Source organism: Lipophrys pholis (genome assembly GCF_963383615.2).
Source record: "Lipophrys pholis genome assembly, chromosome: 21".
Taxonomy (NCBI): Eukaryota; Metazoa; Chordata; class Actinopteri; order Blenniiformes; family Blenniidae; genus Lipophrys; species Lipophrys pholis.
The window spans coordinates 6606343-6623571 of NC_137649.1; the positions used below are offsets into that span (position 1 = coordinate 6606343).

The 17229-nt window shown below is 40.7% G+C and overlaps 1 protein-coding gene across 3 annotated transcripts in view; it reads right to left on the reverse strand.

Moving 5' to 3' along the window:
• The window catches only part of esrrgb (estrogen-related receptor gamma b), a 46393-nt gene extending 30115 nt beyond the window's left edge, over positions 1 to 16278 (reverse strand). The window contains exon 1 of one of the 3 annotated variants that reach the window (XM_080490800.1): positions 16153 to 16278. Coding sequence is in view for 1 of the 3 variants with exons in the window: in XM_080490798.1 (XP_080346924.1) it covers positions 4609 to 4658 (50 nt within the window). In the remaining 2 variants the exon portion in view is untranslated. Of the gene's footprint in view, positions 1 to 4608; positions 5223 to 12157; positions 12288 to 16152 lie in introns of those variants that run through there. The other 2 variants (XM_080490799.1, XM_080490798.1) reach the window with 2 other exon arrangements.
• Between the last annotated feature and the right edge of the window lie 951 nt (positions 16279 to 17229).

Below are 17229 nucleotides of genomic sequence, written 5' to 3' on the forward strand. Positions count from 1 at the left end.
ACACCCCTAACTGCCTTTTAAAAAGAGACAGAAGAAGGAGGTTACGGGGGAGAAAAGAATAAACGAGCGGAGACTTAAGCCGTCATTGGGAATCAGAGGAGGACTCATGAGGGACAGTTACGATATTGATTTCATAAATAAACAGAGATGGCCATCGATCCTAATGTTATTTTGCATTTCAATTACTGCCCAGAAACATAACCTTCAAACGTCTGCTTCTCCACAGTAATAACATCCACTGATAATCACAAGCGAGACTTGTTCGGCACAAATTGGCTTTTCTCTCAACCCCCCCCCCGCACAAACTTCTCACCATAGCCCAATCCTCTTTTTTTTTTTTTTTTCTCTCTCTCTCTCCCAAATGTGTAAATGACACAACTTTGCATTTGCCTAATGGTATTAGGGCATGGGCTGAATTTCAAGTGAGACTCAAGCTGATACAGTAAGCGCTCCGGTCAATTGACACAATGCAAATTAACGTGGTGAAGAGGAATTAAGTTCACAATGTGAGACCTGGTGAAGCTACGATGAGGGCCATTAAATTAAACATGTCGGCTGACCCTCGCACCATGATTAGACAAACTGCTTCTTCTCTCCGTGTGTGTGTGTGTGTGTGTGTGTTAATTTTATTTGATCAATAAAACAAACTCCTTCTAAGAAGTCCCCTCTGCTGCTCACACATGAAAGACACATTCATGTTTTGATTGAACAGCGGCTGCAAGAAAGCGTCCATTTACATTCTGATGTATTCAGAGTCCTTGACAGGCTGCCCAGAGGATATATCTATATCAAGGAAGAAAGAGGGGGGGGGGGGGGTGGGTGGGGGGGGGGGGGGGGTCATGACATGTAATGAAGTTATTCCTCCACTTGTATCGTCACACGGAAGCAATAGAGTCGGGGTGTAGCATCATCGTCTGGAGCGGCCACCGCCATTAATAAACATGACGGTCAGGAGAAAGATGTTGACAATCGTTTTGATCTCGAGCCATTTTTTATTTTTTTTTGTAGTCAACTTCGTGAAAGCTCAAAGCTGCCGGCGGTGAAAGGAAAGTCACACGGCACGAACAAATCGCAGGAGTTTCCCACCACCTGCCGCCTCCATCCGTCAATGGACTCAGCATTCTTCTGGCTCCCTCATCACTGCTTCTGGTCCAACAGGCCCAACCAGCAACAACGCTGGGAAAGATTTACAGTGGCCATGCAAAGTTTTGACCATTTTCACTTCATAACTGTGATCGTGCCAATGTCCGTGTGGAACGGTGGCTGGAGGCTGTTGGTTGTTTATTATAATTTTATTTTTTTTAAGTAACTATGTATACTCTCAGACAGGACGTATCACTTTCCACTGACGTTATCAACACGTAAACATTAAAATTCAATATATTATTCATGAGATAAATGAAAATGCTTTGGCAGAACACAGGGAGGAGGTGAAGAGGCGACCATTTATGATCAGGAATAACTTTACTGTAATCTAATGAAGCCAGATTCGAATGCAGCGTGTTGCTTTTGCGAGTGTCATTATCATTTTGTGTTACATCCTGCGATTCCTTTTTCACTTCCAAGGCATCTACAAGAATAGTAAACACATTTTTTTTGTTCAAGGCTGAACAACTTAAGTTTCCTGGAATTTTTTAAAAATAATTTCTATAGACTAAGATAAAAAAAAAAAAGGATTTTTAAAACGTGAATGATTTTTCCTAATGAACTCAAGTAAATATTAATGTACACGACAAATGAAAACATACCCTACCGAGATGATATTGACCATGCATGTGATAAATGCAGATGCACTTCATGATAACAGACACAGTCAGGTGGTCCCTTGTATGGTGCGACTAAAATTAGATCTCAGGTCAGCGTGTGATTCTTTGGTTTAATCTGTATGTGGGTGCACACGTGTGCACGTGCGCGTGCATGTATACATTTGACCGCCGATGCATTCCTGATTGCTTGTTTGTGAAGGGCACGTATGGGAACAGCAGGTGGACGGAGAAAAAAAAAAAAAAGAAAACACAAACGTGTGATGTGATTTATCTGATCTAACTAGATATTTAAACTTTAGAATGGTACAATTGTGAAAATTGTGTTTTTAAACGTAACAGATAGTGAGCTTGTTTTACAAGCGAAAGGAGTGAGATTTATGATTTATGAGCAGCTAATACAGTTTATTGAACTTTACATCAAACAGTGAGCGCATGTTCATTTAAATTAAAATGATATTCAAGAAAAACCAAAACAGTTCTGCAGTGAGCATTTTAAAATGTTTATATGTGATATATTATAGGGCTGTTTTGGTCACAGATATTTCTTTTTTTTTTTTTTTTTTTGCAGTGCAACAGTTACACACGACAACTGTCACCTTCAATCCAGCAGGTTGGTTGTCAGGTGAAAAGTCATTGAAGGGTTAATAGCATTCTGCAAAGCCAAACCTAACAGGATAGTAATGGCCCAGATTTACAGCTGGCGAATGTACAAGCAAGTACTGTGCATTTTACTTCCAGTTGGTAAAATATGAGACATTGTGTTAAGTAGTGCTAAAAGGTCAAGGGAATTAAGTATATATCACACGTAGTGCATGTTACATATTACCTTCAGTTTACGGTGACGAAATGTAATGAAAGCAAATTTGACATCATCAGAAGTTGAAACAATAATCCAACACGCATCTTTATAATCAGTGTGAATTTGCGTTAATGCAACATGTGTACAAAGATTTGTGGGTTTTTTTTCTCGAGTAATGCTGGGTAATGATGGCGTGCCATAAAAAGTGCTGCCTCAATCAAACGTGACCTCACAGACAATTTCAGAGATTTATATCAATGTACACAGTATTTGTGTCCACGGTGTGTAAGAGTGTGTGTAGCCAGCGTACCATCACACACACACACACACACACACACACACACACACACACACACACACACACACACACACACACACACACACACACACACACACACACACACACACACACACACACACACACATACACAAATCCGATCCAGGGTCATGACAGGTTAATTGCATTGTACAGCTGAATTGGACTTTTTAATATTCAAATTTGTTTTTAGAAATGTCCTTAATGTTCAAATGAATCTATTATTTTACAATTCAAGCATTTCATTTTATTGGTGCGCGCAGACAAAAAGGTTAGTCTTTATTTTCAAACTAAACTACATTACAATCTGTATAGGAATAATGACATTAATGCCAGAAGCTTTAAAGACAATACATGATTTATTTAGCACATGTTTTCTGCCTTTCACTTGAAAAATATTTTAAAATGATCCAGTTTCAGCAGCACAGTATCCATATTATTTTTTTCTGTAGAATTCTTTACAAATATTTGCAGTGTTTATATTGAAGTGTCCTGCTCTTTTGACTGCATGGCCAAAACCATTTGAATATACTCTTTTTAAAAAAAAAAATGTAATTATATGTTTCTTTTAAAAGAGTGCAATTTCATAGAAATGACAAATTGCCTAATGAGATTATCAAACTGACTCCTAATAAAAGAGGCTTCCTCGAAGAGCTAAATAGTTTAATCTTTTCTATTGCTAAACAAAGAGAGGATGATGGGATTTCACACTTGCACTTTACCCCCCCCCCCCCCCCCCCCCCCCCCCCACCCCCAAGACAATTTCTATTTTTCTAAAGTGGCAGTTTTTCTTACAGTTTAAACTTCACCCAGGAAGATTACACTTGTTCGTCAGGTCTGGCAGAGGAGTGTTTTACTTTGCGTCTTGTAAAGTTTGAATTATATCTGGCTGCAGTCCTGCAAAAAGTGCTAAGCAGGTTAAACCATTCCAATCCCATCTACAGCTTAACAATAAGAGGATCCCCCACTCCAGTCATATTTGGTTAGAAGAAAAGCGTCTTTCAAGACATGCAAGGAGTGGAGCTGGTTATTCCTGAGATCTGAGAGTTTCTCTGACTTTGAGTTACTTTAAAATTAAAACGCAAACAAATAAATAAAAGCAGTTTAATCCGTGTTTATTAAGTAAATCTTTAAAGACCAATTATCTGTGAAAAGTTTCCCTTACATTTAGTACCAATTTTGAAGATGATCAAACCTTTTTTTTATCAATACAATTTCATCATGATGTCACGGGGGCAGGCAAATGAAGCTTTTATCTAAAATGCAGGCAGAGTTACTGCTGCCCTCACATACACTCCTCCAACCGCGCGACAGCACAGTCACACCGCCACAGCTGACTTTTGTGTGGGACAGCGGCTGCAGTCAGGGAATAGTCGTCTGGATATCGTCTGCATTAATCTGCCCCTGGCTCGTCGTTGCGGTTGAGGTTAATCCCGGGATCCTGATGTGGGACTAGACAGCTGTAAGGCAAACCGTCTGCTCTGCACTCCCTGCAGGCTACTCCAGCGTCACCGGGCACTGCTCAACTCAGCTTGTCCCGCATGCTGGACAGGGACGCCTTCGGCTTTTAAAACTTCATGCGCGGTAGTATTTTATCCTTCAAAAGTAGATATATTACTTTTTTTAAATTAGAAATTAATAAAAAAAAAAGCAAAGCAATAAAACTGACGTCCCGCCAACTAAAAGAGAAGTTGAAAGCAGAAGAGTGTGTAAAGAGAAGCACCTACTGGTTGTGGTAGCAGAGAGGGTCGGGGATGCACAGTTCGGAAACATCCATCAGTCCACGTTAAGCATTCCAGGTGTTGCAGTAATTAAAAAACAAAAACAAAAAAAAAAACAAAAAAAAAAAAAACAGAGTAACAAACAGCTGCTGGAGGAGATCAGTTCCTAAATCTCCACATATCTTCACAAAATGTTGGTCAGGTGTTCCTGGGTGTTGCCTCCCCTCCCTCCTCTTTTCAAACACGCACACACACACAAAGACACACACACTCACTCACACGCACACAATGACTCTCTCTGTCTATATATATATTTTGGAAAGAAAAAAAAAATCTTCTCCCTCGGCCCAACAAACTCCAGTCTGCACAGGTGCTGCACGCTCAGACTCGGGATGGAGAGAGAAAAGAAAGAAGAGAGAAAAAGAGGAGGATAAAGGAGCCTGAGGTGGAGAAAACAAGAGGAAGTAAGTGTGATGTGAGAGTGAAGAAGGGGAAGGAAGAGCGGCAAAGACGCTGGAAGTGATGGATCGAGAAAGAGAGAATAAAAGATGAGGGGACAGATAGATGGAGAGTGGCAGCGGTGAGAGCGCACTCAGGCTGAGTAAGTCAGAGAGGGGATTGAGTCTCCATTGAAGACGAGGAGGCTCTTTAGGAGGAAGTGGGAGTGACCTGCTGCGTTTGGAGCCGCGCTACTGGCTCCAGGTTTCCGGAGGGCCGTCCTGGGAGTGGCCAATGGGGATGAGAGATTACCGAGAGGAGCCGGGGGAGCCAGCCGGTGTCCATTCACAAGGGAGCGCTGCAAAAACACAGACTCCACACAGACCCCCCAAAAAGACAAGAGTGACAGACAAGACAAATAGATAGACCTAACAACAGATAGATCAGCCCAACTAAACTGACCCAAATATAAATAAGATGAAGCAATAGGTATATAAAATCTGGAGTCACAGCTGTGTTTACAAACTGCTGAAGCAAAGAAAAAGTGAATAGGAGCAACTGATAACCCGCAGAAGCAGCAGCAACCCGTCTGAGGGCGATTTAAGCAGGTTTGTTTACGGTGCTTTAAAGGGCTCAGTGCCAAGCTTATGGAGCTAAACTGTTCCCTTTAGTCTTTTATCCTCTCCACTGTGGATCTGGCTTTCCACCGCCTGCCCTCCTTTAAAGTAATGACAGCTGCTTCCCACAGCATTTCACCAATCACACTGTGAAGAGAGGGGATCTACCAATCCTGACAGGCGCGGGATGGAAGAAACGGAGGGCGATAATGACCACAGCAGGAATGATAATGACGGCGACAGCCAAGAAGTTCGGAGTGGCTCTTTACCGCGTCCGTGCAACGCGGCATCGGAGGGGACCCATGGCCCCGCCACTCACCCACTTACCCCACCCTCCAACCCACTTCATCAACCCACATTTTCCTGATCGATGCAAAACCCATCACACGCTCTTATTGATCACAGCGCTGCCGTGTCGCCAGAAGCCTCAGGACAGACTCTGTTTCCCCACCGTCTTTTAAATAAAAAGGAATTAGAAATTTGAACATTTTCTTTTCATGTCAGTCCGTATCAGAGTCACAGGAGCAAAGGCCGATCGCTTTAATAAAGGAGCTGTGCATTCTCAATTACAATTTTGATCAATATTTTGGCATTTGACGTGCTTTCCTGTGGAGGAAAACCTGGATATTCCAGCTGATCTGATTAAGACATCCAGACATAATCAATAGAGGGGATATGTTTATGTTTTTAATGAGGCGGAGAGAAAAGTCAGAAAAGGAACCGACGCTCAGACGACATGTATGATTTCACATTAATGCTGGATTATGGAGCGGATGGTAATTCAATAAATGAGTACGTCTCCTTTTTTCCCCCTCCATTTTCCAGATTAAATTATATGCAAACGTCCGAACAAAAACATTTTTTTTTTAAACGGAGCCAACTTGGTTTTAATCAAACATGTAATTTTTCCACAGTGGATGTGAAGCTTCACAGAGTTGTTTGATTGTGTTCGATGTCTGACGTCGCTTGTGCAAAGCCAAGTCTCATCTGCCGCCCTCCCTCTAACCAAGCCAGCTCACACATGGCGGGGACACCGGGCTTCGTGGCGTCTGACAGGAAATCTATTGAGCGCCCAGTCTGTAATCCCACCATCACGCTATCGCCAAACGAAGAAACTAATCCAATCATGAAGTCTGTGTTTAAGCAAAAGCAGATTTTCAGCTCCATGATCAACACATTGGTCTCTTTAAGCAGATCAGAGCAGTCCGGGAACGAACTACTTCATTTAGAGAGGGTGTAATATACTTTCTAATGTCCTGTGATGTATTTCCTATCATCAGTGTCTCTGGTTTAATTTAGTAGAAAACTCCTGACCTGTAAAAAGGGTTTGTTTAAACTAAATAAATGACATTTATAGAAGATTAAAGAACGAACCGAAATAATAAACTGTCCGTTTCATCTGTGACTTGTTACTGAGAAAAAGAAGAAGAAAGTATTGTATGCAGTAGTTGGAGCACAGTAAAGGGACACGGTCTCTTTCAAACCAGTTGCATGTAAATAAACTGGACTCTTGAGCAAACTAGTCATTTAAATCTGATCTGACCTCATGTTGGATCAGCAGCAACTTTTTGCTTTCAGACTCGACCGCTCTGTGTGAACTTCCAACAACCAACAGTTTAATTTCTGAAGGACAGTCACAACAACCATCGTAATAAATGCAGTTTTTAGATGGAACCAATGGTTGTAAATATGCATCATGACATAATAACAATTACCAGTATTTCCATTCTGCTTTTGTTTTGATAGAATTCTAATGATTTTCACTGTTTGCACCTCACGTTTTTAGATTTCTATGCCTATTTATGTACATGACTTTGGTTCAGCTGTGGTTGTTTATAAAGCGCTCTAGAAATAAAGCTGAGTTGCTCATGACAGATGCTGAGAGCTTATTGACAACAAACACCTGAAGACAACAAAGGTTAAGATATAGTGAGTGAGATTAAACTTGACTTAATCAAATAATATAACTGCAAAAACAAACAACAATATAAGTTTCAGTTAAAACTAAAATATTGGGTTATAGAAAATACTTATCAGCTCAGATTTCTTTCAACCCACTATTATTCAGTCAGTAATACTTGGAATAATTTTTTATTTCTCATTATTAAACACAGATTATTTTTCATTTCTTATTGTGCATCTGTAGTCGTAAAGTTCTAATTCCACTTTGAAATCGAGTTGATGAACTGATAGTATTAACATCAATCAACATCTGTTTTAATCAAATTACTTTCAGTTAATAAGAATCGTGAATGAAAAACATCAAAATGCAGGTTTATGAAAACTGTGATCTGTGATTTTAACCGAATGAACTGCTGCGTCCTTCAGTGTAAAACATGCTAAAGTGAAGCGGTTTGGGAGAATTACATTGCAACTGATCATTTCAGAGTTAACTCCGAAATCAAATGTAAAAATCTGATTTAGATTTATCTCAACAGGAATGGACTTTGAACATCAGACCAAATGTCAAACAGAGAACAAAATGTTAAAAGTGCAAGTAAAAAAGGCTTTAGTTTGTCAACTGTCAACCGCAAACCTGCGTCTTCATCTATCTGCTCGCACGAAGCTCACTGACCGCACACGCCAGTCCCGCAGATCCATCATTTGTGTTCATGTTTCATCCTCGCTGCCACACACTTGTTTGGCTCGTCCGCTGGCGGAGTGTGGAGAGGGATAATTACTATAGCCACAGGGCTGCATTAATCAGCTGGGTGCATTTGTTGGGTTTTATTATGTTCCACTCCCCTCTCTGGGCCGCGCTGGCGGAGACGCCAGGACCAGACAGTGCCGGTGGAGGACCGCTGTCGCCCCGCGGCCCGCTCACGCTGGGTTAATAAATGCTATTAGCCTCTATCTCTTGCCTCTTAATTTCTCATTTAGCTGTGGACAGTTAAAAACAAAACTGCTCGAGCAGCGGTGTTAATCAGAGGCTTGTATAGCGGGACTCCGATGCCTTGATTGGAAGCGCCGGCCTCACATGAGGAGCGAGGGGAAAAGGTAAACTGTGGTACTCTGAGTGACCGTGCGGCTCTGCTTCGCCACGTGAGATACGTGTGTGGTTAGTTCTCATATTACTGATTGGAGCAGGAAAAATGGTTTCATTTCACAAACGATAAGCAATAGGCAAAACTGCGTTCGTAACGTTCCTGCTTTCTGAGAACATGATAATACGAATACTAGCTAATATTCAATGTGAAGCTGCCTCGTAGTATAAACTCATATGAACTCATAAGTATTTGTCACGTTGTACCAACACTAGCAGAGTTGTTTTCGCTGCTCGGTCCATTATTAAAATGTTTTCACTCACGAGGAGTCACTTTGGTTAAAGGCAATCACCAAATGGCATATATTATCTTGAGGACATTTCTCTAACCTGCATTGCATCTCTGCTAAAGTCAGAGTCACGATTGTGATTCCAGCAACAGCCAAGGGTCCCCACCATGTTTAATCACATCAAATATACCCAAAATCAATTGTACCCCTCATGCTCCAATTTTAAATAGCTCCTTGACACCACTCGAACCCTCCGCGGCGCGACTACGTCAACTGCATAACACAGGAGGGTCTGGACAGAGTCACCTTTAAAGCAAAGCTGTGGGTTGTGTCATTGCCATCCAGGAACGGGATCAATACATTCATCTCAAGTTCATTCCAATATGGCAGCTGGCAAAAAAAAAAGAGGCCTCGTGGCGTCAGCTTTTCACAGCTTTATGACGCTTGTGCGTACGTAGCAGGCCTGCTGCGTCGACACCGCGGAGAGGAAACGGCGAGCCGAGGAAAGCGGGTAACTTTACGCGATCTCCACCGGCCGGACTGAACACTGGAGCACACAGATATTAGAAAAGCTGCAATACAACAAGCATTTTATAAACACAATCCACACAAACAGAAGCGAACATGTAGACAAACAGAAGCGCGTCTTTGAGACCAGTGTTTGGGGGGTCGGGGACGCATTCTTGATTTTAAAGGACATAACACTTTTTTATGTCTTAAATATAGGAGAGTCAGCATCTAATCAAATTATGTCACAAAACTACTCAGATTAAGTGTAATCACTCTCGTTTTTCACTATTTTATATGTTTAACTGCGTTGCCTTTTAAATCCGCTTTTATTATCTTAATATCTTGATTAATTTCTATTATCTTATTGTAATTTTCTGCATTTGTTATGTGTATGAATAATGCTTTGCATTGCCTTTACATTAAACACGTATCATTCATTTAATTGTTTTTAAAACTATTTACACATTTAAAGTGTCTGCAATATACACGAAGGTAAGGTTGCACAGTACTGCAAGTAGCGGGAGAAAAAATAAGTCGTTGAGTCTGACTAAAGAGAAAGATGAACTGGTCAACAGAATAAAAGAAGAGTGCACCAAGACAGTTGCATAGCATATGGCTTCATTGAAGTCATCAGTCCATAAAGACGAGGGGGCAGCGTGGCCCAATCGGAGGGTTGCAGGTTCGATTCCCATCTCCACTAAAAGCCAAAGTGTCCTTGGGAAAGACACTAAACACCACACTGCTCCCATTGGAGTGACAGCGCCTTGCATGGCTGCAGCCATGTGTCTGAGTAAATGGGTGAATGTGATGAACTATGTAAAGCGCTTTATAAGTGAAGTCCATTTACAAAGACAATAACACACATTTAAATCAAAACCAACTTCAAGGAATATTTACCCAAAAAAAACAACATATTTGCCCCTCTCGATTTTCAAAAATAAAATGTTTCACTCCAGGTGGTTTTCAAAGAAATTTTCATTGACGCAAACCTTAATAAAAACCTGATGCTTCTGGCACAAACTGTGACATTAAACTCTGTCTCCACCTGAGTGTCTACATGCAAACGGAAAGACAGAGGGTGCATCCAAATAATCCCTCCTACCTCCTTTCCTATCCACTTTTCCTTAACCCCCAGAAGTGTTTAAGTGGCGGCCATGAGGCCAGGGGAAAGTGGTAGAAATGAGCTTTTTGTCTTCCATTTTCAGAAATTTGTAGTTGTTCGTCACGGCTGACGTCACGAGGTTAAGGAAGCACCCAGCGTTTTTCCAAATCTACACTTTGGCCGGAGATTTCAGTAACTTGTAGCTTTGTTTACACGTATTTAAATATCACAGGTTTTGCCCTTAGACTCACCAAATAACACACACACACACACACGTACACTCACTCACACACACACACATAAAGAGAGATAACTGTGATTGTTTTCAATGTGCAGCACCAATAAAAAAAAAAAAAAAAAAAGACATGTTCTTCGGCAAGCCTCTAACCAAAAAACCTGGGAAAGAATTCATGTCACGCAGCAGCCGGTCGGGTTTGTACCGACTTCAACATCTCATTACACCCACAGGGCACTAGTAACTCTTCAATAACCAGCTTCACTCTGAGGAACAGTTAACTCCGCTCCAAAACTGTTTCAAATGATTCAGAGCGCCTTTGATGGGAAATTATCCTCTCAGTTTGTCCTGAATCCACATTAAAAGCGGCGGTTTGGGTGTGAATTATTCCAACGGGTGGGAGGGGGATCCGGACGCCTCAGTAGAGGGCGAGCTGCTGTAAAAAAAACGCCGTCTGAACAATATTTTAGAGGCTGAGAACTCATCGAGTTAAAAAAAATTATTGTTTATGTAAAGCAGAATTCATTGGCAGTAAAATCTCATTGTGAAGAGAGGCTTGGTATTCCATCCTCGGCTCCCCTAAGATCCAGGGATGACTTTCATTTAGTCTCACCTCTCCATCCAACTGGGGTCACCCCTGTTGGTATAGCAAGCACAGCAGTCACATTGCTCCACCATGCGCACAGATTGCTTACTAGACCCGCCTGGAACCTTTCATATTTCCCAGTCAGCATTTTTACAGGATAATTTTGGCAGCCTTTAAGGATATCGCTGCCTTAATAGAGGATAAAAATAAACGGGTGGTGGAAGGGCTATATCAGGCTGGTATAATCTTGTATTCTACACTGTGTGGAGCTAAACGTCTGGCTTTGGCTCCATTCAATGAGATTAAACTTCTCCCCAGCTGATTCCAAAAGACCATTTGTCCTATTTTTGAAACTAGAAAAGAGCATCCGGAGCCAAGTATATCTAAAGAGGCTAGTTAAATTGATTAAAATACTGTGGTGTAAATGGCATTACTGAGCAGATTCTAAGACGCTCCACGTATATCCCACGGAGCGATTCTGGTCAGCAGATTTCTACAGATGGCTTCTCAGATTCCGATAGTATTTATACGTGCCTTGATGTGTACTGCATGTGCATATCTGGATACCGTGCATACATATAGAAGCACGGGTGTGTGTGCGCGAGTGCTGTGTGTGCATATTGTAGGTCTGTGTAGCAGCCGCGTCAACCGATTTTAGCACATGAAAGCTAGTCAAAAGAAGGAAACAGCTTAATTCAATCAATGCTCCCACTTTCAAGACCACAAGGGAGCCAGCTAATGGTGTTAGAAACTTAAAAAGTCGGAAAAAATAAGCTTGAGGAAGTTCTTACTACCTGGGAAAGAAGTCTGTTCCTTGAGGCTTTCCTATACTGTATGATAGTAAAAGCTCCACTCTTCTGGGCCTTGTTGCTTCTCTGTGAGCTCAAATGCTGGATTTTAGTTTGTGCTCCTCCCATGAGGGGCAAAGCTTTTGCAGAAGTTAGAGGAGGGTTATATGAAGTTCAGTGGAAATGTTTTTTCCAGTCCTCAGCCAACTTTTTAATAAAAGAAAGAAAGAAAAAAAAGAAAAAGAAAGAATATGGATCGAGATGTTCTTGCACAAGCAATGTTTGGAAGTGAGCGGATGGGGAGTTGGAAAACATAGAGGTTTAGTTAAATGTGAAAGAAAAAAAAAAAAAAAAGAGTAACCCTTCTTCTAAATAGGTATCCTGTGGGCATTACCGTAACAGAATTATGAGAAAGAGACAAATGTTATGCCAGAATCTGGTGAAAACACGACGGCGTCTGTGTCTGCAGCGCAGTGGAAAGCGGCGGGTCTACCAGGCGCGCGTTCCCCTTCCCCTTCCCCCCCCTTCGTCTCCCGACTTTCACCCACATTAATTCCCTGATTGTGTCTTCCTCTCATTTTCTCCCTCGTTATGCATTTAATGTTTCCAATTTGCCATCATCACAGGAAAACGCCACAAGAAGCTATAAATTCTTTTCTAATTCAAAATAATTAGGATTACACGGACCAGTGGTTTTCAATCAGCGAGATCATCTCGGTGATAGATGGTAGGATAACCGGTCATTGCCGAGACATAAATATTGTGTCGTTCAATTAATCTGGTCTAATGAGGTGTCAAAGCTGCCACTCATCCATCAAATACAATTAGGAATAAACACATATGCATGGAGATGGGTAATTAATAATTAGCAAAGCAAAGAAAACAGTATTGGTTTCAGCAGATACATTCACAGAGCAATTTGCCACAGTTCTTTTCTTCATCTGATTTTTCACGTGACTGAGACAATGCCGCATCAAAGGAATTGAATAATTTTCTTTAAAAAAAAATAAAAATAAAAATCCAATTTCCGTGTCTCTTGTTTGGTACAGTCTGTGATTCTGCCAGGACGTGTGTCAGTTTGGAAAACAGCGATGAGCTTTAAAGAGGCAGCTTCCAATCAGATTAAAGGACGATATAACCTTATGTACAGAGGGAAAAAAAAAAGAAGAATAATGGAAACAATGCATGTAGCTTTTATCTAAATGAGCCACAATGAGACCTAGATACAGCAGCGCTCCAAAAACTTTAAAAGATGAATAGGGTTCATTTGTGGACCTAAAAAAAGCAAAAACATTTATCTAAGATCTTGAGAATTTAAGAGTGCCGTCAACACTTTGTCTTCATCTCACTCCAAAACCCACAAGGCTCATTGTCCTAAAAAAGACATTTCACACGGAGCGCTCAATGCCTCCCATTTCCAGAGGGCAGTCAACCACCGAGACGGAATAAAAGTGCAGTCTGAGGACGAGACCACCGCCAGGAAAATAATCATTTAGCCATTTCGGCGTTGAAACACAAGCGTCAAACACTTTGCTCGGTGTCGGGGACACAAAAGGTAGAGAAGTCCGTGAACCGGCCACGTCGCCTCTCGGGGGAAGGTCGAGGTTATTAAAGCTGTTTGTGGGACCAAAGCTGACGCGTGTCAAACCGGAGACTTTTTTTTTCTTTTCTTTTCTGTTCTTTTCACGAGCCATAAGTTTGAGGCTTCACATCCAGAATCAAAGTTAAAGAGCAGACACACAGGCCTCACCGCAATTCAAAATATCAAGGTTTTGTTCATACATACAGCGGACTATTGTAGAATGAATAATTATATAATTATATCTATTTAATGTGTCATCAAGGAGCTGATTTGTCAGATTTTTAAGAAAAAGGATGAGTGACACTGTGTGTTTTTAATTTCTATCGTCGATTTTGAGAAAACCAATCAAAAAACTTGAAGCAAACCTGAATGTACATCTGACGTTAATATTCAAGTAATGTTTATGAATAGAAATTCAGTTTAGGAAATGCTAGAAAAGAGAGCCAATGTCACTTCTCCTGTGCCATTACAACCTACTCAGCACCAATGAAATGGATTTAAGCTCATTCACCTTTCAAGTGCTTCACAGTAATCTGAAATAAACTCTACAATGAAAACAGACATACACAGTTAGATAAAAGCAAAACTAAAAAGTACTCACATCATGTAGTAGATCACACGGCCTCAAAAGTGACGTGTCATTTTGTTTTTAATATACTTCAGTTTTCAGTTGCGCTCGATGTCCTACTGGAGAAACGAGGCTTCGGCTGCTCTGTGACATAAACAGGAGTTTGACACTTGGATTACAAGCGTCAACATTTTAAAAGTGGACATGAAATGAACTAAAAGGAAGCCAGTGCAGTGACTTCTAGGTGTTACAGTATATGAGCCTTTCTCAGATGTCTTGCAGAAAAGACAGTTTAAAAATGGATTGTTATGGTCCAGTCAAGATGGAACAAAATAATTATGTTATATTGATATATAAATATATATATTTGCGATTAATCGCACTGAAGCTTGTAATGGGTATTTATTCACCAGAGAATTAATGTCGACTCAACACACACAGACTATATTTAAATTCAAAGACTATTTTTATAACGTCCTTTTAGTTTTGAGTGAAGCTGTTTCTCTCCAAGATCAGCAAAATAATAAAAACATAAATAAATAAATAAACATCTAACATAACTCTGGGTTTTGTTCGCGTGAAGGACCACCACTTTGAAAATTTGAATATTTCTCGAAACAAAGTTGTAAACTTATTACATGAACAAAGTGACAATAATATACTGTAATATCAGAGAGAGAGAGAGAAACAGCACACACACACACACACACACACACACACACACACACACACACACACACACACACACACACACACACACACACACACACACACACACACACACACACACACACACACACAACACAGCAGAGTCAGGAAAAGAGAGAAAGAGGAGAAATGTATATTTTACCTGCAAGTACTTCCTCCAGTTTTAGTAGTTTGGTGGCTACTGGTCAGCCAACATGGCAACCTGCTGTTTTGCTGAAGAATTACCGTTAAATTCGGCTTTTCAAAGTAAAGCTAATGACTTTCACTTTCTCAATCAGCCGTCAGAAAACTTTTTAAAGTGAAACTTTCTACCTTAATATTATTCCACTTATATTGTGCTGCTCTGTTGTCACGGTGCTGCGACCAGAGACGCTGCACATGCTGCTGCTCCGGTGAGGGAGTAAAAAAAAAAAAACGGACGTAAACAATACTGCGTTAATTACGTACAATTTTTTTAATGAGTTAAAGTTTCAAATGAATTAATTAAATGAATTCGTTATTTTTGACAGTATTAATATATATATTAATATATATACTTTTTGAAAGAGCTTATTTTATATTTATATATTTTACAAGTGCTGCAGTTTCTCGATAGCAAAACCTCTTAGTTCGAAGCGTAGAAGCGATTTCCCACCCTGAAGTGGTACAATGATACCCTGCATTTCTTCCTTTAGTTTCTGAAAACTTAAAGACGTCAGATGAATAGAGACAGAAGCAGAACAGTGACAGTTTTTTGTCTGCTTGTACTATGGGGGAGCTCCATCGTTCAGTGACGGTGCTGGGGAATTTAGGGATCTCTAGTTTATTTTCTACTGTAACACCGACAATATGCGCACCGTGCATGTAACAGTCGCGCGCTGGCAGTACAAGCTCCGCTATTTAAAACAATATTTGCGACACAATACGCAAGCTATTTAGCCAAAGGGATAAAGATGAAAGGCAGGAAGCAAAACACACAGCAAGTTTTCATTTTGGCCTCACACACAAAGACACTAACTCCTGCTGCCAGTCACCAAAACCTCCAACTGAAAGAAACATATTTGGATCTAGGGATCTAATGACATATCAATAAACACTGCATAGAGAGAACCAGGAGCCAAAATTCGGATCTCAAACATCAAACAGGCAATAATCATCACTCACCATGAGATGTCATAATAAAACGATACGTCGGTTGTTGTTTAGAGCGAAGGCATCAGTGATTTTGTCACTTTTGTTTTTTTGCAAAAGGCTCTCCATGTTTCATTACGATTAGTAAGTTACGCAGTCACCAGGAAATATGCACTCGTAATAACAGGAAGTTGTAAGTTTCAAAGGTTAATGCGTGGGCAGCAGCGGCTGGCTGAATCAGATTAAACTGCTTTTCAGTTCAAAACAATACATAAATGCATGTTTTACTGGTGTCTTAATTAATTAACCTGGCAACAAATTAGAATCTTCACACAAAAAAAATCTAAATAAACCACTTTGGGGGAGCGATGGGGTGCTTTGGCTATCCTAGGGGGAGCAGGAGCACACCCAAGCTCCCCCCATAGTGCCCCCCTGGTGCCAACATTAAACTGGCTCACAAGAGTCTCCAATCTGGCCAAAGTAGCATTAACCATGCTGTTAGGGTGAGTTTGTATAAACATACATAATGCAACAGTTTTTTTTGACATGTCACTGTATTTTGCACCCGAAGGTTTCAATAAAAATGTACTTTATATTGAGATTGTAGTCATTTTGGGTTGTAATTGTAGTTTTTTTTTACATTTTCATCCCGTATACTCTGCACCACAACAAGGAAAAACTTTAAAGTTCATATTCAGAAGATTATTATGGCACTATATCTGTGGTCTGGCCCACTCAAGATATAATTAGACTGTATGTGTCCCCTGAAGATGTGTTTGACAACCCCAACATAGAGGACAAGAAGGGAAGCTGGTGGCCAGAAAAGGCGCTGGTTCAAATCCACTGTGGTTCCCAGAGCAAAGCATTTGAGCCCCAACTGAAAAGTATGTGGTATAAAAGTGATGCTGGATAACCTGCGGCGACCCCTGGAGTGAGCAGGTGAAACACGTCATCTCTCCCACTAAATGACAATACACATTCATTTAATATCGGATTGGTTTATTTAATTTTTTTAATGTATTGCGGCTCAAACTTCTGAATTTGACAGTTTGTTTAGATCTAAATAACATTATCGACGGCATGTTTTCCCCAGTTTTTTTTCTTCCCATT